Consider the following 22,742-nt stretch of genomic DNA (forward strand, 5'->3'; position numbering starts at 1 on the left):
ATGTTTAGCTTGCAGAAGAGAAGGTTGAGAGGGGACATGATAGCTGTCTTCATATACCTGAAGGGCTGTCACATTGCAGAAGGTTCAGACTTATTCTCATTTGCTCTAGAGGGGAAGATTAGAATATTACTGTGTCCTTCTTTTCAATCCTGATGTCAAACTTGTGACCATTAATTATTTTGTGTGAAGACTGACCTGTTTGCCCTACATAGAACCCAGAGGGGCATTGCTGGCAGATGATGGCATATATCACATTGAAGGAAGAGCATGTGAAGGTACCTCTAGTGTGTATACATGTTGGGGCCTGTAATGGTGTTGTTGGTGTAGATGTGGAAGCAAAATAGGCATTTGGATTTGTTACAGATTCTGGTTCCCTTCCCATGTTAACACAATTGTTTTGCTGGATTTTTGTTGCTTATGAGAATCTATTTCAAGTTGGGTAGTTGTCTGTAAGCAAGAATATATCTGCCATCCAGCGTCTGAGAAAGTGTAATGTCATTCTCCAGTATGGGTTGTAGCCTCTTCATAATGTATTTGGAAATCTTGAGCTACAGGGAGCAGTTCGTGGTGTTGTTTTTGTGTTCTGTCTTTTCATAGGTCCTCCCTGGGAATAGATCTGGCTCTATTGATTTGTCTATTGATCTTGCTGGGTGGGTAGTTCAGTCTCCTGAACGCCTGGTTTAATTCCATCAGTTGAGCATCTCTATCAAGTGATTTGGAACAAATGTAGTTGTAGTAAACTTGGCTATAGAGAATAGACTTAGTGGTGTGTTCTGGGTGAAAGCTGGAAGTATGTAGGTATGCGTGGCAATCTCTGAGTTTCCTGTGTAACATGGTTTTTATGTATCCATTGTGTGGTTTTTACCATGACATCAAGGAAGTGGACTTCTGTTGTAGAAAGGTCAAGGCAGAAATTGAGAGTAGGCTGGAAGTTGTTGAGGTCATGATGCCTTTCAATAAAATGTGTTGGTTGGAAAAGGTGCTACCAGACTCCTTCCTGTTTAAGACTCTGTTATGTAACTGCATTTCACTCCTGATGTTATTTGACATTTATCCCATCAGAGTCAATTTCTTGGGGAGCTGAAGGATTTTTGGAGTATCAACATCACACGCTTGCCCTGAAAAAAAGCAATTGGGGAAATGGACTGGATTTAATTAATTCTACTTTTGACACCAGGGTCTTGCACACAAGCAAAGTTTTGATTCTTTTGTACACAGAGCCTGAGTTCACACCTCACGCTAGGTCATGGATTGTTTTATCCATGCTTTGCTGAGCATGCCATAATGGCTTAGTTCACATGTTGAGCCAACAACTATCATCTGTATAACCTAGACCAGTGTTGTCCAAACTTGGCCACTTTAAGATGAGTGGACTTCAACTCCCAGAATTCCCCAGCCAGCATGGCTGGCTGGGGAATTCTGGGAGTTGAAGTCCACTCATCTTAAAGTGGCCAAGTTTGGACAACACTGACCTAGACAATGTATTATATGGCAAATGGTCAGCTGCTAGTTTCCCTGTGTGAAGAGCCTATGGTTTCTTCTAGAGCTCTTTCTAATCCTAGAAAAGGATCAATGAAGAAGGTGGCAAAATTGCTTTTGTCTGTAGATTTAATTAATCTATAGAACTGCAATATACTGTATACGCAGAGTACATCTGCAGAGAAAAAAGCACGATGTCTTTAGATGCATGGCATCTTTTGCCCCCAGCATCTTTCAGTCTTCGCACAATCTCAAGGAAATCTTTCAGTGGTTATATGTGTGTACAGTAGCTTGTTTTCCTACTCTGGATTTTCAGAGAGCACCGTATATTTTTCATTTGGCCACAGATGTCAGTTTGCCACGGTCCAGATGTGGATGTCAGAAAAGGGTGTACAAGAGTGAAGATGTTTCTTCTAAATAAAAATAAAAATGATTTGGTACATTTGGAGAGTGGAAAGGAGAACTAAAAATAAGATAGAATTACAGGGTGGCTTCACAGAACCAGTTAACCACACAGGAAATTTAGCTTTGCTGAGATAGCAGGAAGAAGAAAGTGTTCACACAAACACTTGTGTGGGAGAAGGAAGAGGGCCAGTAACTTCCCAGGATATATGTGCCAGTGTAATCCCCAAAAACATTGTGAGGCTTCAATGGCACGGTTGTGGTCTCCATCTTGACTTATTTGACCCCCCCAATGCCAGATTTAGACTTGATGAGGCCCTAAGCTATATAAAGGTTAGAGGCCCCTTGCTAAAAAGTTACACCAGAAGGTCTCACTAAGGTGCGTACCAAAACAGGACCTTGGGTCACCCCCCAAAACTGGAAACATATATATGCCTTTTAATTATTTAATAGCAAGGTATTTAAAGTGGAAAATGCAAATTATTTTCAAACGAATGCATTTACTGATTACATATTTATCATTTGGTTGGCTTGATCTGTCTCTTATAATATAGTATACCCTGGAAACAATACTTACATGTAATTTTCAAAATAATTTTGAGATACGTACATTAATATAGATTCATATACAACATGCTAGCAGAATAAGTCATCAGGATCACTTCTATTAATATAAGTAACAGTGAACTCGTTTGCAAAATCAGAAAACTGAGATTCTGAATTTTTGTGAGGCCAATTGTGGGGCCCTAAGCTGTAACTTGTTTAGTTTAATGCTAAATCTGGCACTGCCCCCACCATGGATAACCCTGGCTGTTATGACAAACTGCCATTGAAATTAAGAGATTTATTTGCAGGGATTGGAATTGATTTGGCTATCAGCTTCTTGCCAGTTCCTTCTCCAGCATTTACATTTGACTGGTGAGACTTCAGGTTTCATTAAGATCTCAATTTCCCCTTGGGGTTGTGTGTGTGTGTGTGCATTTTAAAGAAACTTTCACACTTTTTTTGGAGCGATGATGGCATTTGCTTTTTTTTTTAAAACTGCAGTATACTTTAAGAAAAACAAAGAGATGCAACGTGGATTGCTGTGCATCTCATGAAAGACCATTAAGTTATTTGATTCAGTAAGTCATAGAGCGTGTGGGCCAGATATTTGATTTCTGCATAGTAGCTTACTGAACATCATGTGACCCTGAGCTGACAGCCCCCCTTCTCCCCCCTTCCCCATCACTCAGGAGCAGAGCAGGAAGGCAGGTCCCCCACCGCTCACATTCTAGGAAGCCTGCTGGTAAATCACTCAAACTTGACTTCATTCTGGTGAATTCTCTACACAGCTGCCTTCCTGTGATCAGTTCAGAGGGTGGGGACCAGCCCAATAGCCACGGGTGACGTTCTTGCTTTGTTGGAGATGTCAGAGTTGCATTTCCAGGAAGCTGTTTCACCCTCTGACATTTTCGAGTGAATGCTTTATGGACTGGTTTGCATTTTCCCCCTTCTAAGGGGTGGGGGGGAGGAGACTTTCTTCCCATCCCTCACCCCCCCTCCCAAAGATTGGATACTTTAACCCTTTTGTGACATCTTGTGGTCTGGAAGATGCTTTCTGCATACAGCCGATAAACCTCATCCTCTGGAGAAGCTGCTGACCCTGCGCTGATTATTTGATTGGTTGACGGGGATGGAAGAGAATCCGTCTTCTGAATGAGTCAGCAACCAGGAGGTGAAGAGAAAGTGCCAAAGTCACCTGCTTTGCTCTGCTCATCTATACTTGCTTGAGGAAGAAGACAGCAAACTGGGATGGAGCAATGGACCAACGCCCTTTGAAACATTCCTCCCCTTTTCCAGAGCTTCTTCCTCGTTCTTTCTCCAAGCTTCTTCATGAATTTGCTTTGCTGACAATCAAGCTTTCCCTGTGCTCCTCGGGGAGGCAAGTGTGTGCAAGGAGGGGGCAGCAGTGCTGAGCACCAAAACACGTTCGATAAGGACGTCATGATGGGATTGGAGAAGCACAGCCATCTCGAAATAAAATGTTCCTCATTTGGCTAGTGCCAGTCCTGAGTAATACATCCTGGATTTGATTCTTAACTTCCAACTCTTTGGGTTCCACTCCAGAGCTCTTCTTTAATCTCTCTGCAACTTGGCATGGGTGTGTTTTGAACTCTCTTTTTGCACTTTTAACCTGCACTGGAGGCACCCGCCAACGTCACTAGCAACTTCCCTGGAAAAATCCAAAGGCAGCCGTGTCTTTAAAATCGATCCTTCAGTGGAAAAGGCAATTTTGCGAGCAGAGAAAAAAGGAACAGCACAGCTTTCGGAAGCTCTTTTCTCTGTCTTGCCGTGTGGGCTGAAATGTGAGTGCCTTTTTTTTTTTTTTTAAAGTACATTCTCAAACTTCCCAAGGAAAAGAGAAACCACCAGCAGTTTAGATTTGGCTCAGCAACAGTTTTGCATTTGTCCACAGACGCTCGGAAGCCTTGCCTGGGGGTGTGATTTTCTGCCCTCTTGGATTTGACAGACCCCTTGTTCTCCACTCTCCTCAACCTTTTTTCTTTCTTTCTTTTTTTTTTCATTTTTTTTCGTCTTTAGTTGGGGGTTCCAGTTCCTCTGTGTTTTTAAAAGGCAAGGCAGACGTTTGTTTGCTCTTTTTGCCACTGAGATTGGCTGCCTGTTCTCAGCGCCATCAGCTGTCTTTTGCTCATGATCCTGCTCTTCCATCACATTTGCCTTCTGATCAGCTGGAACCTGTTTCTGTGAGTTTTGCTGGTAAGATGGCAGCATGTGCAACTTCACTACGTCATGCACCCTAACAAGGTCAGCCTTTTCCATCGCCACTGGTTCCCCTCTCCTCTCCATCGGCCTCCAGCTTTCCCCTCCTCTCCCTGCCTGTTATCTGTTAACCCCCCTCCCAAAAAACATCATGCCAAACCTGCATCTACCCCCTCTGAGTTCACCTTTGCTGCTGCTGCTGCATCCCTTTCTCTCTTTTTAATGATTTATTTCTAATTGTTTCTCTCTGCTTTTGATGTCTCCCTCAGAATAATCGCCAGTGATGATCAGGATAGAAACAAAATTCTCTCCGTTTTAAATGATGCATTCTTTTGCCTTTTCTGAAAGAGATAGCCAGCTCAGCGTGCTCTAAGACAGGGGTCCCACAAAATGATGGAATCCGGCTAGACTTCATCATTGGACAGAGAGAGATGTGTTCCAGATACTAATCTTGATTTGTGTCCCCCCCCCCCCCGCTTTCTCTTTCATCACTTTGCCAAGATAGGGTGAGCACATCCATACTTGACAATAGTAACCCAGTGAGAACAGAACACAGACAATAGAAAAAAAGTAGATGTGTACTGAACATAGGGTTGATTACTAGGGTTGGGCAAAACAGGCATCATCTGGCTGAGGGCTCTGTTTTGAGCATTGGAGGTAACATGATGCTGCCTCAGGGCTTGAAGCCAAGTGTTGGAATTGATGTGCTCTGACTCTCAGTGCATTGAGGCTGCGCTAATCTGCCTCTGCCAGTGGCTTCTGAGCATGCAGTGTGATCAACATCTCCCAAGATATTCCCAAATCAAGGGAAGGCAGCTTCCTGTTCAAAATACCAGGGTTGCACATTCACAGTAGAAACTTCAAAGGTGAAGTTGGTTGACTTCAGATAAGATGCAATGATTCTATTCCCCAAGCATTTCTTCTGGAGTTCTACATTCATTTTCAGTTCTGCACTTATGAGTAATCCTTCTTCTATGGATATTGCTTCCTCCTCTTTCTCTTCTTATCTCTCTTCTTTTGCTTACAAATACTTTTAATTAAATAACTTGGACTTGTAGAGATAGGTCTGATAGGCAGTGCACCTCTGTTTTCTTCTGTGCTATTCATGATCTCATAATATTGTCCAGGCTTTTATGTAACGGTGTTATGACTGGATAAATGGCAAACAGTGGTGTAGTATGATCCAGGCCAGCCTTCTCCAATAGGGTGCCAGCTCTCATCATTGGCCAAGTACACTGAGATTATAAGAACCATGGTCCAAAGCATCCAACAGCCTTCCAATTGAGGAAGGCTAGTCTAGGCTCTAGAACTAGAAACAGTGGCGCAATTCAGAGGTATTGCAAGTTCTTATTGAGGCTGTAAGATTCTGCACCTTCAGCAAGTCTCCGAAGAGACATATCATTTGGTGGGATTAGAATATCTGTTGGGCAAAGGGGCCTATGCTTCATGATAACTCTGTGAGTCAACCATCAAGGACAATTTCATCCTCCATCAGGGATGGACCCAGTGATGGCTCTCTAACGATGCTTGTGTGATTCAAGTCTTTCCAAACACGTTTGTACCTGGTGCACATTTGCAAAAAGTTTGGCGAACACTTTGAAGCATTAGGTGTGAAGTCCTAAGTGCCTGAATAAGCTTCCGATTTCAGATACTTTGTAAGAAGCATAGCTGGTTCACTGGGTCTATTTCTGTCCAGTTCAGTGAATGGGAAAGCAGTAATGTTACAGGAGAGATTGTTCTCACCAGAACCACACTTTTTCCCACTGACTTGGCTGCTTGCCTTCCCTTTCATGCTTAGTAAGTTGAAGTACTGTAGTTCTCCAGCATAAAGCCAACTCTGGTAGAAACATTCGACTTTTGAGACAGTAATCTGATCATTCTGAAGGAGCAATATGTGGCAGCATAGCAATCCAAGTTCTGAATGGATATGTAGCTGATATTTTAAGCGGAAGTTGGTAGCACTTTGGATCTTTATTGTAACATGGTGGTCAAAGAGAAGTAAAGCTTGTATCCCCCCCAGGCTTTCAATACTTTACTGCCCAAAATTGGGAATTCTAAACTTTGAGACTATCAATGAATATGGGGCTAAGAATCACATAAGAAATGTGATCAACTGGATTGAAAAAATCCATACTTATCTGACTCTAACTCTTTATCTGGGAGGATTTATAATTCATTGCATTATTTCTAGACTTTGGCCTGCCCTATTTCTCTGTCTTATGGGATCCCCAAACTCTGCCTGCCTCTGAACAATTTATACAAGTTTCCAGTAAATTTATAGTCACTCTTCAGGATAAAGATGGCGCAGAGAACACTTTTTTGAGAATTCTGTGCAAGGCATGTTCTTCCACCAAATCAAGATATATCTTGCAGATGTTGTTAAGGGGCAAATGCAGAGGCTATGATTTAGTCATTTGCCTAATAACATTTTGTGTATTTATGGCTCCAGGCCTCTGCAGCTCAGAGCTAATTCCTCGTGCTATGGTGCGCCATCCTTTCTCATGAGAAAAGGCTGTTCTGTAATTACCTACTATTAGAAATGTAACCAAGGGGATTGTAACCTTCTTATACAATTGCTTGCTCTTTTTTTTTTCCGGAGGTGTTTTGTACTATATAAAGCACCCTTGTTGCTGGATACGACCAGCACCACTATCACTGATGGTATAATTCAGTGATTATTGAATAATCAAGAAATTCAAGAAAGTTCAGGTTCTGTCTACAGGCTGCCTCATATATACTTCTCTTCCTCCCTCACTTGACATGCATAGAACACATTCTTCAGAAGTCCAAGGGTTGAGAGTGATACAAAAACACTTCTAGATTGTGTATTTCTCAATGAGAACAGAGAGGGAAGCTTAGCTCCATGAAATAGGAGTAGATCGGGGTGAAGTGTTTGTCTGCAACAAATCATAACATGGATGTTGGAGTGTTTCTCTGTTAAACTTCTGTTTAAAGTTGTGCAGGGCTTCTGATTCAATCACCAAAAGGTGCTTCAGTGGAAAGGGAACATAAAACCTGTCTGCAGCACCTTAAAACAGTTGCATATGGCACATCTGTCTTCCACAGCTGCATTGTGGTTTTGGGAAAGGAGGCAGTTACTTTAAGATGTTGCTGAGAAGGATTACGTTTGCTCTCCTCTGCACTCCAAACCACTCTTTGGTTTGGAGACCAAATCTAAAGCAATGCCTAGGCCTGGTTTATCCCATTCTTTCCCAACTGGGTCCTCCCCCAATGCAATGAATTATAACACCCAGAATTTCCAGCCAGTAAAATGTGAAAACACATCGGAAAAGCACCCGTTTGGAGAAAGGGGGAGCTTTAGGAGAATTTAGGAGAATTGATAGGCGCTTGGCATTGTATAACATGCTAGACCAGTGTTTCTCAACCTCGGCAACTTTAAGTTGTGTGGACTTCAACTCCCAGAATTCTGGCTGGGGAATTCTGGGAATTGAAGTCCGTACATCTTAAAGATTCTGAGGTTGAGAAACACTGCACTGGACTAAACTAAAATGTGCTTGGATCACTGGAGATTGTATGAATCAGGCCCACGTGTTAAGCCCTAATACGAGAGCCAGGATGGCGTAGTGGTTAAGATGTTGAACCGACACCATGTTCAAGTCCATCCACAACAGTGGGAGCACAACAGCGGGTGACTTTGAGCTAGCCCTTCTTTCTTAACCTAACCCCAGGGTTTGTTGTTGTGGGGGAAAATGGGACTAGGCCAGGGTTCCTCAACCTTGGCAACTTTAAGATGGGTGGACTTCAACGCCCAGAATTCCCCAGCCAGCCTTGGGAGTTTCTGGAATTCTGGGCGTTGAAGTCCACCCGTTTTAAAGTTGCCAAGATTGAGGAACCCTGAACTAGGGAACATGATATATGCTGGCTTGAGCTCCTAAACAAAGGGTGGGATTCAGAACAAGCAAGCAAGCACACAAATAAAATCAGTACTATGCCTTCCATCTTTGGGCGTTAACACTACAGTGATTATGCTTCAGCATTGGGGCTAATTGTATCCCTGTCCCCCCACTATTAGTGTTGTTGTTATCTCCCTGCTGTGTCATAGTGCTATGTTCATGGCTAAGTACCCCCATCATTCCAAGCCATTGGATACTCCCTTTTTTGAGTTTATGGCAACTGGAGTTTACAAGCCAGGATGCATGCTTTATTGTTCTGGAGGAATGCATTCCCTGCAGCTTCCTGAGGGTAAAACAGGCCATGAGGTGTGAAGTAATCTGTAGACAATAACAATAATGTCATCAGTGTGCATTTAGGTTAGAGCCATTCAACGCACTTAACCCTAAACTTGGGTTATCAGAATATCATTGCTATTCTTACAACAGGCTAGTCTGCAAATACCTAAACCCCTTTTAGTCTAATCTAGAAGGTTGTGTGAATCGGCCCCAGTAACATGAAGAAAAGTGATTTCTGTTTGAACAAGCATATGATCTAAATTTTGAGAATGGGAGTGGTTTGAGCTGCCAGGTGATTTCTCCAAATTAGGGATTCTTAGATGTTTAAAGAAAAGAGCCAGTTTGGTTTAGTGGTTAAGGCTCCAGGCTAGAAAGCAGGAGACGGTGAGTTCTAGTCCTGCCTTAGGCATGAAAGCCGGCTGGGTGACTTTGGGCCAGTCCCGCTCTCTCAGCCCAACTCACCTCACAGGGTTGTTGTTGTGGGGAAAATAGGAGGAAGGCGTATTAGGTGTGTTCGCTGCCTTGAGTTATTTATAAAAGTAATACAGGTGGGATAAAAAAAATCTAAAAAAAAAAAACTTTGCCGCTGGGACCCCAGGTTGCAGAAGCCTGAATTTAGGAGGTTAAGCCAGAGATTTTATGAAAGCGGTGGATTTTGAGAAGCAGTTGAAAAGAAAAAAAAAAGGGAGGGGGAACAATCTAGAAATGCTACCCATTCATGTTGTGCAAGAGAAAACAAAAAAGTCCAAAGAGGAACTTATGTCTTCCTCTGCAGCCGGGCATCCCTGTTTTCTTCCCACTTAAGAGCATTGTTTGCTCTCTGGGTCTGTTTCTGAGAGTTGAGCCCGTCCATTTCTGGAGCCGGCTGCTCCGAGCATCCTCCGATGCGCTGCTGGAAAGTAGGGCAGGAAGGAAAACTGCAGTGGTGGTGAATCCATGAACGGAGAGGAACTGTGTCCCTGCTGGGCAGAAAACCCGGGATGATGAATAGGGCTGAGTGAAGTCATTTTCGCTCCGCCAATCAGACGCCTGGGCTGGCTGGAAAAGGCGGGGCCTTTGCTGCAGAGACGGTCCCTCTCCAACCTTTACCTGAAATGATGACTTGATGTTTTCAGTGCCCAGGGCAGACTGGTTGAACGGAAGGACCAGTCTTTTTCCAAGTAGGCTTCTTTTGTGGGGTGTGTGTGAACTGAGTGTGTTGAGTTTTTATCTCCCCCTTCGCAGTATGGATGATAAAGACCTCACCGCTGCTGCCTCCTTCCTCCTCCTCCCTTTCCTCCTTCCTGCTCTGACTCCTGTTTAGAGCATCTTTGAATTATGCTTGTACTTGCCATCTACGTTCTCCTGCACCTTTGTGGCTTTTACCATGAACTTCCACCTTGCCCTCCTTCCTTTCTTCTTGGCCTCCTGTCGACAAGGTCCCTCTCACTTTCCCCATTCCTATTTCTTCTCTTGCTTTTTGAGCAATTCCGCAGCTAAGACATGCCTGGAACTGATCTCTCTTCCTTTCCTAGGGAGGCAAGGCATTCCTCCAATTCCTGAAGGCGCTTTGGATGGAGAAGTTGGGAGAACGAGGAAATGCTTTCTCTCCTGCATGTTAGAGTGCTGCTCATCCCTAAGGAAGCCATGAGAAACATCTGTTTGCTGCTGGAACAGTGTCTCTCATTCAGGCTTAGCATCTGATCGCAGGAGCCCCTGCTTCCCCCCTCTCCCTTTCAGACCATACAAGGCTTCCATTCCATGCCTCCCCTCCCCCTGCCCGAATGACTAGAAGGGCTGCTTCTTCTCCAGCTCTTCATCCATCTGCACAACTCTGTGTCTTTGCCTTAACTGCCACCTCACCTCATGTTTTATTTTCCCTTCTTTCCCCCTTCCCGGCCCCTGCTCCTTGTTGACTGATAGGCCAAGCAGAAAGTATGGAGACATCTGATGTGGCGACAGCAAAGGTAGGATGGAAATGCTGCCGTCCTCCTTGTGCGTAAGTGGCTTCGCTTGGCAAATTCTTTTCTTGCATTTCTGAATTCCCCGTACAGTTCCATCCCTCCCCTCCCCCAAAAAATGCTCTTTGGGGGCCAGAAAGTGTGCCATAGTAAACTCAGAAGTCTTCCAGTAGAAGTCTTCTCAGAAGTCTTCTCCCCAAGACAGCAGAAGGACTTTCCTTCGCTCTCTGCCTTCTTTCCCCAAGTTCTCCCTTTTGCACCCCACCTGTACATATTGCCTTGAGGTACGAGAGACTTCTCTGATCCTTTTAGTGGAACAGGGGCGCACACTCTGGGATCTGATGTGGCCCTGATTAGCCTTGGGTGCAATCAATACCTAGATCTCCTTAAAAAAAGGGGGGCTTAAGCGTGTATACTTGCTTAAGTTTTAATGCAGCTTACATTTATATTGCCCTGGCCCTACCCGCTCTTTGGAGTACCGCTTCTAGCTCACCATTCAAAAGCCAAAATGCAATCCTTGGTTTTGTGCAACCCTGTTATAGAACCGAGAACTAGAGTTCCTGATTTGGGGTGAGGTATGGATTACCCGCTTCCCTCCACCCTCCAACTTTTCTTAGGCTGTTGTCGTACCTTTCCTCCTTATGCCTCCTGTGAAAGCAGGATGATTGCTTGGACTTTGGATCCCCAGCAGGCTCAGCTGTAACATAGCAATCAAACCTTAGGGGGTGCATTTACAACCAAATTCCCGCGCCAGGGAAATTGATTTGCAGATGGCGTTGCTTCAGGGAGACCTCTCACAGGTGCTTCCTAGTTGTGAAGCAGGAGGGTTGGCTGCCAGCTCGGCAAGCTTGGGGGGTTGCCCTAGATCAGGGCTTCTCACCTTTGGCAGCTTGAAGATGTGTGGACTTCAACTCCCAGAATTCCCCAACCAGCATGCTGCTACACCAAACCGGTTCTCTCGTTCTTGATATATGTTGGCCGAATATTGATATTTCCGGCTTGTGAGAGAGATCTGGGTGTGGTTGTAGATACGTTTATATTATGGGCTACTATCTCAGAGTCCCTCTGGATGCATAGTCGTGGGCTATAATGTCGTTTCCCATCACCACGTTGAAGGACTTTCATTTCCAGATGAATTTATTGAGCTGTTTCTTACTGCTTAGCTTCTTTTTTTCTACCTGCAGACAGGAAGCACGCCCCCTGGGCCTGCCCATCTCCCAAAACTCAGAGCTGGATACAGATTTCAGACTGAAACCCTACACAGATAGTTAGAAAGTTGTTATTTAGCATTTATATACTGCTTCTTAATTGTTCAGAACATTCGGAGTGCAGCTTTGAAAGGACTTGTAGCATTTTTATTTTTTTTTATAGTGGGGAAGGGAAGACAGAGAACTGAATAATAAGGTCTTGGCTAAAGTACGGTGTATTTGTTAAGAACACCACGAGACACAGAGGTACATAACGTTGACACTAACGTTTGGTACTTTGCAGCGGGGCTGCTTCCTCATTTTTTAAAATCAGAGACTCTTTTAAAAAAGAAATAAGAAATCATAGGGGGCAGAGCCCAGCAATTACCAAGAGAGGCACATTTGATGCCCATGAAAATCGTACTTTCTCAGTGCATGCCATAAACAGAATCTCACGTGGATACACCATTAGAAAAGAACACACAACTTTCAGATCCCACTCCCCATCCTTTCCCCCCTTCCTTCCATAATGAATATTTTGAAGCATCCTTGCTAGCATGGTTTGAATTGTTTCCTTCTTAATTCAACTTCCTTCCTTCCTTCCTTCCTTCCTTCCTTCCTTCCTTCCTTCCTTCCTTCCTTCCTTCCTTCCTTCCTTCCTTCCTTCCTTCCTTCCCATCTTCTGCCAATCTCCTTGACCTCCAGTGCACTCAAATACTCAGCCCCTGAGTTTCCCTGCATTTCTCTTCTCCTCTTGACTCCAAAAATATCTTTTCCGGCTCTACAGCATTGCCAACCTGTTTCACAGAATTGCGTTGCCCACCCTCCCCCCTGATAAATTGCATGCCAAAGTGATATAGGGGAAGGGTGGGACTGCATCCACCACGATGCATATGTGGAAACTTGGAAGAACATCCTGGACTGTGACAGGTTATTGGCCCTGTTACACCCCGAGAAATACTGCCTATCCTTTAACCTTCAGTTTGTTTTCATGTGCAGAATTGAACAGATGGATTATAGCCGGTGTGTAACTGTTATTCCAAACGACTCACAAAAATGTGGCTCAAAGGGGTGTGTGTGTGTGTGTGTGTGTGAGAGAGAGAGAAAGAGAGAGAGAGAGAGAGAATTAGTTTACCCCAAGGGAATCTATTCTACTCTGACTTTTGCTAAGTGGCAAATTGAACTGGGTAAGTATGGGGATTTTTGAATTCCTCAGACAGTCCTGACGAGGGATCAGGAGTCTGGTACCACTTTTCCCAAGTCACCAATTCCATTCAAAGGCCTATGGTGCAACTCCCTTCCTCATCTGCACAGGGTAGCTGGACTGAGGTAGGGTTTCACCTGGGCGGAGGTGGGGGGAAAGGGAGGGACCCCAGTGAGCAAGCTTCCCTGTCCGGCTCTGTGCTAGAATAACTGGGGAAGGGTGTTACATAGCAAATGGACATCCTTTGGGGCCAAAGACGCCATTGCAAGTTGAAGATAAGTTTTCAGGAAGCATTTTAGCGCCCCCCATTTCATTCTCTCTGCATTTGCAGACTTAGTTGAGAAGATGTACTAGAGCCACACTTGTAAGAACCACATGCAGGCATCTGGAAGATGTCCTGATACAACAGAGGGTGCTCCTGATCCTGAGCAGAGTGCTTTTTCGAAAGACCTCCCCAGCCCTTGCCCTTGCCGAGGTCTTCGGCGCCCGTTTCGGCGCCCCTTGCCGGATCTCCAATTTCCCCGCCGTTAGACAGACTCCGCAGGGTGGCCGCGCTATTTTCGCAGGGGTCCCGCCCCCAGGAAAGGTGCCCGCCTGGCATCGCCGGGGGAGCAGCCTGGCCGAGTAAGAAAAAGCGCCGGCCCGCCCGGCAAGCGGGTGCCCAGCCGCGCCCAAGGAAACCCCCTTCGCGGGTGCGCCAGGCGCACCACAGCCGGGGCGCGCCCGGCGCGCATCTCTGGACCAACGCGAGGCTGGCCCGCCGGCCTCAGGCAGCCTCGGGGCCGCGGCCCCGCTCCGCACGGGGTCGGGCCGCCCGTCCTCCGTCCTCCGCCGCCCGCCCGGCCGCTTTGAAAGCGCCGCCGAAAGCGGGCCGCCTGTGCGCGCGCGCCGGCCCGGGCGCCCGGCTGGAAGGGCGCTCTCGCGGAGGCTGGGCCAGCGCGGCGTCCCTCCCTCGGAGGGGGCCAGTGCGGCTCGGCTCGGCTCGGCTCGGCTCGGCGCGGGCGCTCTTCCTGCCCGGCGGCGCCGGCTCGCTGTTCCGCTGCCGCCTCTCCCGCAGCCGGGCGCCTTTAAAGGGCGGGGAGGGGGCTGGCTGGCTGGCCGGCTGGCCGGCCGGGTGAGTGGGCAGGCCAGCGGCGCTGCGCCGGGGAGCCCCGAGGCGAGGAGGAGGAGGAGGAGGAGGAGGAGGAGCGGCCGCGGCGGCGGCGAAGGGAGCTTCTCGGTCGCCCGGCCAGCCGGCATCCCGCAGGGGCTCGGCGCGGCCAAGCCATGGCATGATCTCCGCCGCCTCGCTGGCCTGCCCGGGCTGCCCGCGCCCTGCCAAGTCCGTGCCCGGCCGCCGTCCCCGCCTGCGCCCCAGCGGCCTCTCCTGGCCCGGCTCGACGGTGCCCTCCAGCTGCGGCGGGGCTGCGCGCTTCCCCGGCGGCGGCGGCGGCGGCCGCGGCAGCCTCCGCCTGCCCGGCCTCGTCCAGTATGTCTTGGGAGCCGCTCCGCCGGAGTCGTCCGGGGCCGGCCAGGGAGCCGGGCAGCGCCTTCTCGTGACGGTCCTGATGAAAGGCTTCAAGCTCGCCTGGTAAAGCGGGCGAGGAGGGGGCGCCCCCCCACTGCATTAGCGGCGACGTGGGCGCCCCTGCAGCCGGGGACGGGACGGGGCGGGGGGGGCGAGCTTCACCGCAGTGTAGGGATGCAACCGGGCAGAGGGAGGGGACGCAACGTTGGGCATGGATGCTCCGCCGCCAGGAGCAAGTCTGCGTAAGGGATGCTGGCGCAGTGGCGCGCCTCGCTTCTCCTCCCCCTCCTCCTCCTCCTCCTCCCAAGCCTTGTCTTGCTGGTTGCCACACCTCTCCTCGCCCCCGACCCCCCCCCGCCACCCCCGGGCCGTTTGGGTGCTGCGATTGTGGCTGAAAGCCAGACTCTGCCGTGTCTCCGTTCCGAGCCTCCCCTGCTCTTGAAAAGTTGCGAATAAGTGGCGATTTATTGGTGTATGCTATTTATTAATCGGAAGCCTTGCAGATTTTTTCTTGGACTGATCCCAAGGCTGCACCTGAGAGTAGGAAAGGCGTCCTCCGTCTTTTTCCCTGGCACAGAGTTTGTACACTTTGGAGTTGCAGAAATCGGGAGAAGGACCAGGTTGCGCCTGGAGAAACAGGCCAGACGAGCAGTGTGGGGAACTCTCTTGATCTCTCTCGACTTGGTGCTCAGCTTGGGGTAGCCTTTTCTTCTTTTTTAAGGGGAAAAAAAAGGGGGTGATTGCTCTTCTCTGTCTCTTGAAGTTCTTCCCGCTAGCGCAAGATGGGAGATTTCAGATAGTCCTTTCCAATTCTTTCCCCCCCATCATTTCCCTAAAACTGTCCTGAGAAAGGCATTCTGATATGGCATACTGTAATAATTTCCATGATTGCTTCAGAAGAAGCCTGGAAGGGCTCTGCTTCTCCACCAGCCAACATTTATTAGTCCCTGCTGCCCGTTGCCCCAAATTCCATTCGCATGTGGCAAAGGGTGAGTGGGTGAGCCCTTGGCAGGCATTTCATAAAAACCCAGTCATTGGAAGTTACTGTTTGTGTTGACTGTGCTTCTGCTGTGAGGGGCACAATTGTGGCAACACTTTGGAAAAATATGTAAGGTCTTCTTAGCACATTAAAACATCTCTATGTGCATGGACCTACACCCGTGCTGTTATCCATGCCCCCACCTTTATATTATGCAATTCATAATTTAGATTATTGCACCATTATGAGTCTGTCGTACAATAAGAACCGGAGAATTCATTGCATTGCAGGATGAGTTTATTGAGCAAGTCCTATAGGAACGCTGACTAGCTTATTTCCCCAAGTGTATTAGTGTTGCATGTTTGTGTTAATGAATTAGAACTCTGTGAAGTAAGATACTCCAATCGGTAGGAGGTAGGGGTTTGAAAAAGAAAACATATGCAATGTTAGAATGACTTGAGCGTGTTCTTTGCACATCCTTCCTGCTTGTATTGAAAGGTCACTCAAATAGCGGACAGGGATTTTCGGTTTCAAACCGGGCATCTTGGAACTGGACTTTGGAGGGCGTGCAGAGGGTGAGACCTACTGGGCCTTTAGAATTCGTGACCTGGAATTAGAATTTCATCCTCTCTGCATTTGCAGGCTTGGATGTGATGGAATACTAGAGCCACCCTTGTAAGAACCAAATGCAGGCATCTGGAAAATGTCCTGATCCAACTTTTCAGGGTGAAAAAGGGTTGCTTTTAAAACACGCACACACACACAACACACCTCAGTGCTCTTGAAGCGTTAGATACTCCTTGGGAATGAGAAGAACCTCTGGGCAAACAAGACTTTTGTTACACACCCCAAGTGGTCCCCTTTGCGCTGGACTTGCATTCCTGCTCGTGACAACCTTTCACTTAATGCTATAATAGCCTCCTTTGCTCACCTCCAAGCCTGTATTGAAACTGCTTAGGATTGCTGGATGGTTGGGATGTAATTCCCCTTTTGTCAGATCTGGGGCTGAGAAGGGCTGGATCGGAACAGGACGCGCATGGCAGGATTTATGGATTTGTGGACAGCATTCGAGACAAGAAAGAGAAAGAACAGCAACTCTATCTGCTGACTATGAATATGCTCGAAGGATGCTAGAGGGCACTGTATTACTACTCAAGCCTACTCAGGGCATACTTTGGGTCCTCTATGTCTTGTAAAGCAAAGCAACCCCCCTCCCCAGTCTTTATAGAACTAGAGTCCAAAAGGTTAACTTTCAGCCTTTTCTGACTCTTTGATTTTCCTCTTCCACAAAGAGAAGTTCCTGAATAGTTATGAAGAAATCTTCTGCCAGTTGATGGCAGAAGATGAAGAATAGTTGAAGACTGAGTTCAACCAGGATTTTTTTTGGAAAGCTTTGTTGAAATACACCCATCTTTGCTTTTAGGGATCTCTTGAGAGTTTGGGGGGAGGGAGGAAAGGGGGTCGGGTTGTGCCAGAATAATTCCTAGTGACTTTTGAAGACTTCGTTGGATCAGGTTGTTTCAAAGTGTTGGAATACAATTACTGCCTATGATCAGTTTTGTTTTTATTTTTTTTTGAAAAGGGGGTCAGTAGTGCGTGCAGAACTCCCTGGAATGGTAAATTTTGGACATCTCTCGGCGTTAGGGATATTACGTGGAAGACATACCTGAACAATCCTTTTGGTTGTTTAATTATCATGTTTGGTCACCATTTTTTTATTTTATGTATTGAGTAAGTCTTTTAATGTAGTGTGGCTATTTTGGAGGTTATTGTTTGCTTTTGCGGTGCACTGACCAGAAATGGATTATTTGAGTTGGGTGGCCCTACAAATCCATTAAATAAATAAACAAAAATGCCCCCCCCCCCCACTATTTCATAGTTTAGCTTACCCCACTGGATAGCTGTGAACATGAAATAGTTTAATCTCATATATATATCATCCTGACCTTCAGGGAAACCCAGTGCATAAATGGGATGAATAAATTGCAGTTTAAAAAGGCTGTATCGATTATTTGTTTCTTAAGGATTGTAGAGTGATGCTTTTAATTTAATTTTGATTGCTGTATGGTATGCTGCTTTTTTCAGCCTGCCAAATTCAATACAATTGTTTGCATTTGTTGTTACTATCTATTTAGATTTCCACAGCAAGTAAAAAATAAAAAAAAATAGTTTGGGAAATGTGAGTTTTAAAGGGGAAGGCTTCCTTCTATCTTTTTAAAGCAAAATAATTCAGAGTGAAAAATCTGTTTTTCAGTTTAACCTGATTTTGTGGTGGTTGGTGGTAATTTACTTCTAATTCCTGGTTCTTATATATGTGCACAGCTTCCCACATGAAACTATAACAGTAAACTACTATGATTCTAAACTTGTGAGCAAAAAAACCCTACTTTTGATATTAGAAATCCTTCCCAAGCTTTGAGAAGCTGACTTGACTGATCCAATGGTGACTGCATTCACACAGGATGTCACAATTTCTTTAGTTTTGGCTTAGTGTATTCTGTGAACCCATCTGTTGTACTTGGTAAACCATGGTTTCCTTGTTGTACAAGCTAAGCCAGTTGTGACTTACTCAAGCAAACCAGAGATAACTTAAATTGTGTTTTAGTGGAAACAGTTTGATTATGGAGCGACAGACCAGGGATCCTCAAATTTCAGCCTTAAAAGGATCATAATAGATTTCAGAGGAGGATGATATGGCAAGTTACCTCGCTTAGCTTTCAGAAATATTTTTTTTAAATTATTTATTAAACGCCTCTTATCTACTGAAGCCTAGCTCCTCCTATTGCTTGTGGATACTGACTTGAAAATGATTAGATTTCAGTTGTTGTTTAGAAGAACCAAACCTTCAGAGATTTGTGAAGCAATGCTAGGCTGCAAAATTTACTCAAGCAAGGGATAAATTTAATCTTAAATCACAGGTCTCTTTCTTAATCCCACTGCCAGCTCAGTGATCTTTAGCTGAATTAATGTGTGAATCGTGATTCAATATCCAGAGCATAAGGCTTAAATTTTGGAAGGAGTGTTGAACAGTTCATAATGCAATCCATAAACGTTCCCCCTTGAGTTCCTTCCAGAGTGAAGTGAATCGTGACCCCTGCCCCTTTATTGATTTAAAAACAGTAATTAAAGAGAGCACAACTCTGATTGCTCTGTAAGTCTTGAGTGTTTGGGGATAAGCATCATCTATATTAAAGATAATCTACTGGTCTGCATTTAAACAGGGGACATCTTGGGGGAAAGAAATTCCTAATTATGGAAACTGACTAGCTCTTGACTGCAATTTGCTTTTTTGGCGGGGGGTGTCTTTGATATATGGGATAAATTTTTCTTGTGCAAGACATCTTGAGGAAGGAATAACCCCAAGTGACTACTTCCAGAAGTTCCTCCCTGGGGAATAGGAATGGTTTTTTTAGTGGACTGTCACCATTGGTGCTCAGATAGGTCTCTTTTTCCTTCCCATTGCTGATCTAAAAGGAGCTTCACCGTCCTCAAGTCTCCCCCAAACTCTTTCTGATCTCAGGCCCGATGCAAATTGTATTTGCTCTAGTAAAACTGATGTAGGGGGGTGGATATATTTTCCCCTCGACTTTGAGATTCAAAACTTGCTCACATTCCTCATCAAACACTGTTGGGTGTATTTGAAGACTATCTTTTAAACTTCTTCTCTGGTTCCTTCTCCAACATAGAGGGTAATGGTTTTCCTTAAGGAGAGACAGGATATGAGGATTATGTTGTGCTATAGGCTAGTGTAGTTCATCAGATTTGATTCCAAAAAAAGGTGCTTTGGATCACTCCTGGCAACAACTCTTTAAAGCAGCCCTGTCTTTCCTTGAGACCATATTGGGCAGCTGTACAATCCTGGGAAAAGATGCAGAAACTTTAAAGAGCTGCATGCAGGTTGCATTCCTACTGAAGCACCCTTTCTACATTATTTCTGAAGGCCTGTATAGCTTTTTTGGACAATCTGTATTTGCTTTCAGACACTTAATAAAAAATATTTATTTTCATCCAGAGATTTGGAAGTCAGGCCCTTTATTTCTGCTGCATCTTAGTATGATTCCTTTCCTTTGTCGCTGTCCCAATTCCATTTTAAAAATGATGTATGATAATATTTCATAATTAAATGTTTCTTGTGATAGTCCTGTGGAAGCATCACATTAAAATGCAGAACGTAAAGGTTTTAAATATGCAATAAGGAAGGTGTTGGCTTGTCAGCCTGGGAGGATACAAGAAGAAGGTTTGGCTGTCTATCAGAGGTGGTAGCATGATGGAAACCTTCAACTGAGCAAACTTATTCCAACAAAGGTTGCAGGGGGATTTGAGGCTTTACATAACCCTCAATTGAGCCCACCATTCCTCAGCATCATTTCTGTAGAAAGGTGTGAGTGCTTACAGCACCTTTCCTCAACAAAGGGCTTTTTAGATATATTGGATCATAATTCCCATCACTCCCAACCAGTAAGAGTTATGGTGGTTGAAATCCAACACATCTGATGAACATTAATTTGGAGAAGGCTTAGCAGTGAGATGGTCCAGGAAAATGTTCTGGAAAAACTTTGGAGAAACATATCACATATATATCATATATCACATATATGTATAGATATACATATACACACACAAACACACACATTTTAAAATATACTCTTTGCCTGATTGTTCTGTTTGACCCCAGCTCTAGGAAAACTACCTTCTGTCTTGTTAGCAAGTTCTCTTTTTGTCATGTCCTGATGGGAGTGAATTGAGATAATTGCCTCCCAAAGTCCTGACCTGGATTCCACCATTGAAATTTCCCAGAGATACTATACAACATATTTTCTTGAACAGAATTGCCACCCTTCCGTGAAGTTTCAGGTAGAACTTCACAGGATTACCACTCTTGCAAATACATGGGGGAAAATGTTTACTAGTACAGCTTCTCCCCAGCCCCCCTCTATAAGGGAGATGGTACAAAACCGTTTGTGAGCTGAGTCAGGAGTAGAGATGTTTCTCTCTCCAATATAGGCCCGATACCTACCTTTGTGAACCTGCACGTTGGCTCTCTTTCCTTGGCTATCACAGTCAGGATGTTGAACTAGTTTGGTAAAGAGATTGCAAATGTTGGCCTGGGGTTTTCCTCCAGTGTTTGGCTGTTTGCAAAGCTTTGCAGAGCTCTAAGACTTTCCTTCCTGTATTGTTGGTTGGATCTGGGACAGCTGAGTGAAGCCTGATCGCTAATAGCTGTGGGGACATTGCGTCGGTGGCCTTGATGAGATGCTTCTGCTGTCCCTGCTCAGTCAAACGGAAATCAGTTCCTAGGAATTCTAGAAACTTCCATTCTGGCCGTTCTTAAGTAAAGATGTCTCTGGATTTCTGGCTGGATCCTTTTAATACGAGAGCCCTGATTTCCTTCATCGCCCCTGTGGTAGCAGAAAGGGAAGAGATGTGAGTACTGGATTGAAGCACAGAGTTGCCTGATCCTCAGTGGATTTGGCTGAAGCACCCATGTTGTGTTTCAAGGTTTCTTAAACCACGGAAGGAGGTTCAGAAGAAGGCAGGAAAGCTGCTTGATTTGGCAGGTTTCAGTTGTTGCTGAGTGCAACACGGCAGCTGAGGATTGAGCACGCTGTAGGCATCCTTCAAATGCTGTATCTTCTCTTCTTGTCCGTTTTTCTTCTCCAGCAGAGGAGAAAACAGGTTAGGCGTCTCTTCTCTTGTTATCGCCGCAATAATTATCACCTTCATCCACGGTCCCACTGTTTACAATGTGTATATTAAAGAAAATATGAGTTTAAAGAAGGTCTAGCTTGACCCTAAGCCATCGGATGAAGACGGATTGCTTCTAGAAAAACAATAAGTAAGGCGTTTGATGTTATTAATGTAGGCCTCGGTAGAGACTCTGGTTGGGTTTGCACAGAAAGACCAGCGGGGGTTCTGGAAAGTTGTTTTCTACGTGAGCAAATGGTAAACATTGAGGGCACTCCTCCTCCACACTAGCATCATGCTTCCATTAGTACGAAACTGGTTCATTTAGGGATCTTGGTTTGTTGGCTCTTTGATCGACCATGGTTGCAAAGCTAAGATTGTTCTTGGATATATCAGGCCATGATGCCTGTGCTTCAGGCTCTGCATTTGCGCTGACATCCGGTAGGTTTCCAAGTGCAATTCAGAGTGCTAGCTTTGAATTATAACGGCTTGTGTTGCGGCCAAAACGTGGCTCTCCTAAAGCAACCAAATCACTCTGAAGGTACACCGGGCTCCCAGCAGAGCGTTAGCACCTTGCTGAGCCAAAGCAGAACCAGAGCTTATATACTTCTGGCCCACTCCAAGGCAGACGCAGGGTAAATTATAGCGTGACGTTGGAATGTTTTGGATAAACCCATCTGGGTGACCTTCTTCTTATTCATCCCTTCCTACTAGGTCAGCATGCTAGCCATACGATCCTTGAGATATGGTCAGTGAATATCAACAATTTGGTTTACGGGGCCCAGGTTCCTGGCTGATTCTTGCTCCAGTCGCCGCTCAGGGTCAATTCAGCTTGCTGTGACTGTTTTCTTACAAGGGTGCTTCAAGCAGTTTGCATGTTTGGAGAGGCATCTCATAGGCTTGGTAGCACCACCCTTGGCGCAGATATCTACAGGACCTCCTTCTGCAGCCAGAATAGGCCATCTGGGGTCTTCTTTCCAGCCGGAAGTGCTGGTAGCTCCCATGTTTATAAAGGTTGGAGCGCAGACACCAGCAAACTCTGTTTCCCAGTTACGATACCAGTTCTGTAGAACAGCCTCCCACTTGAAATCAGATTAGTCCCCCTTTTTATTAGCCGAAGCAGGTGAAGAGAGACCTCTTCCAAGGAGCGCTTGAGGTAATGCTGTTTGCTGCTTTATTCATTTGCTGTTTTTAAATTTAATTTATGGGTTATGTATTGTATATTGCCACCAGTCTTGCAATGCTGTGGGGGTTTTAATGTTTCTTTAAAAACATTCTTTATTTTAAAAGAGTACAGAATATAAGCAGCGTACCATGATACATTACAAGAATAAAATTAAACGATCTATCAAAATGATAAAAAAACACTGAAAAGAGAAGGAAGAAAAGGAAAACAGATAAATCTG

At 45.5% G+C, this 22,742-nt stretch overlaps 1 protein-coding gene across 14 annotated transcripts in view; it reads left to right on the forward strand.

The window, feature by feature from the left end:
- GRAMD1B (GRAM domain containing 1B) overlaps positions 1-22,742 on the forward strand; it is a 146,483-nt gene that overhangs the window by 65,571 nt on the left and 58,170 nt on the right. The window contains exon 1 of one of the 14 annotated variants that reach the window (XM_088139018.1): positions 4,029-4,229. The exons of 11 other annotated variants lie outside the window; for them this stretch is intronic. Coding sequence is in view for 2 of the 3 variants with exons in the window: in XM_088139010.1 (XP_087995136.1) it covers positions 14,437-14,735 (299 nt within the window). In the remaining variant the exon portion in view is untranslated. Of the gene's footprint in view, positions 1-4,028; positions 4,230-10,758; positions 10,781-14,398; positions 14,736-22,742 lie in introns of those variants that run through there. 2 more of the 14 variants (XM_088139017.1, XM_088139010.1) reach the window with 2 other exon arrangements.

Source organism: Python bivittatus, unplaced genomic scaffold (genome assembly GCF_059951505.1).
Source record: "Python bivittatus isolate LINGU-HERP-01145 unplaced genomic scaffold, Pbiv_v1 ctg000320_np1212, whole genome shotgun sequence".
NCBI lineage: Eukaryota > Metazoa > Chordata > Lepidosauria > Squamata > Pythonidae > Python > Python bivittatus.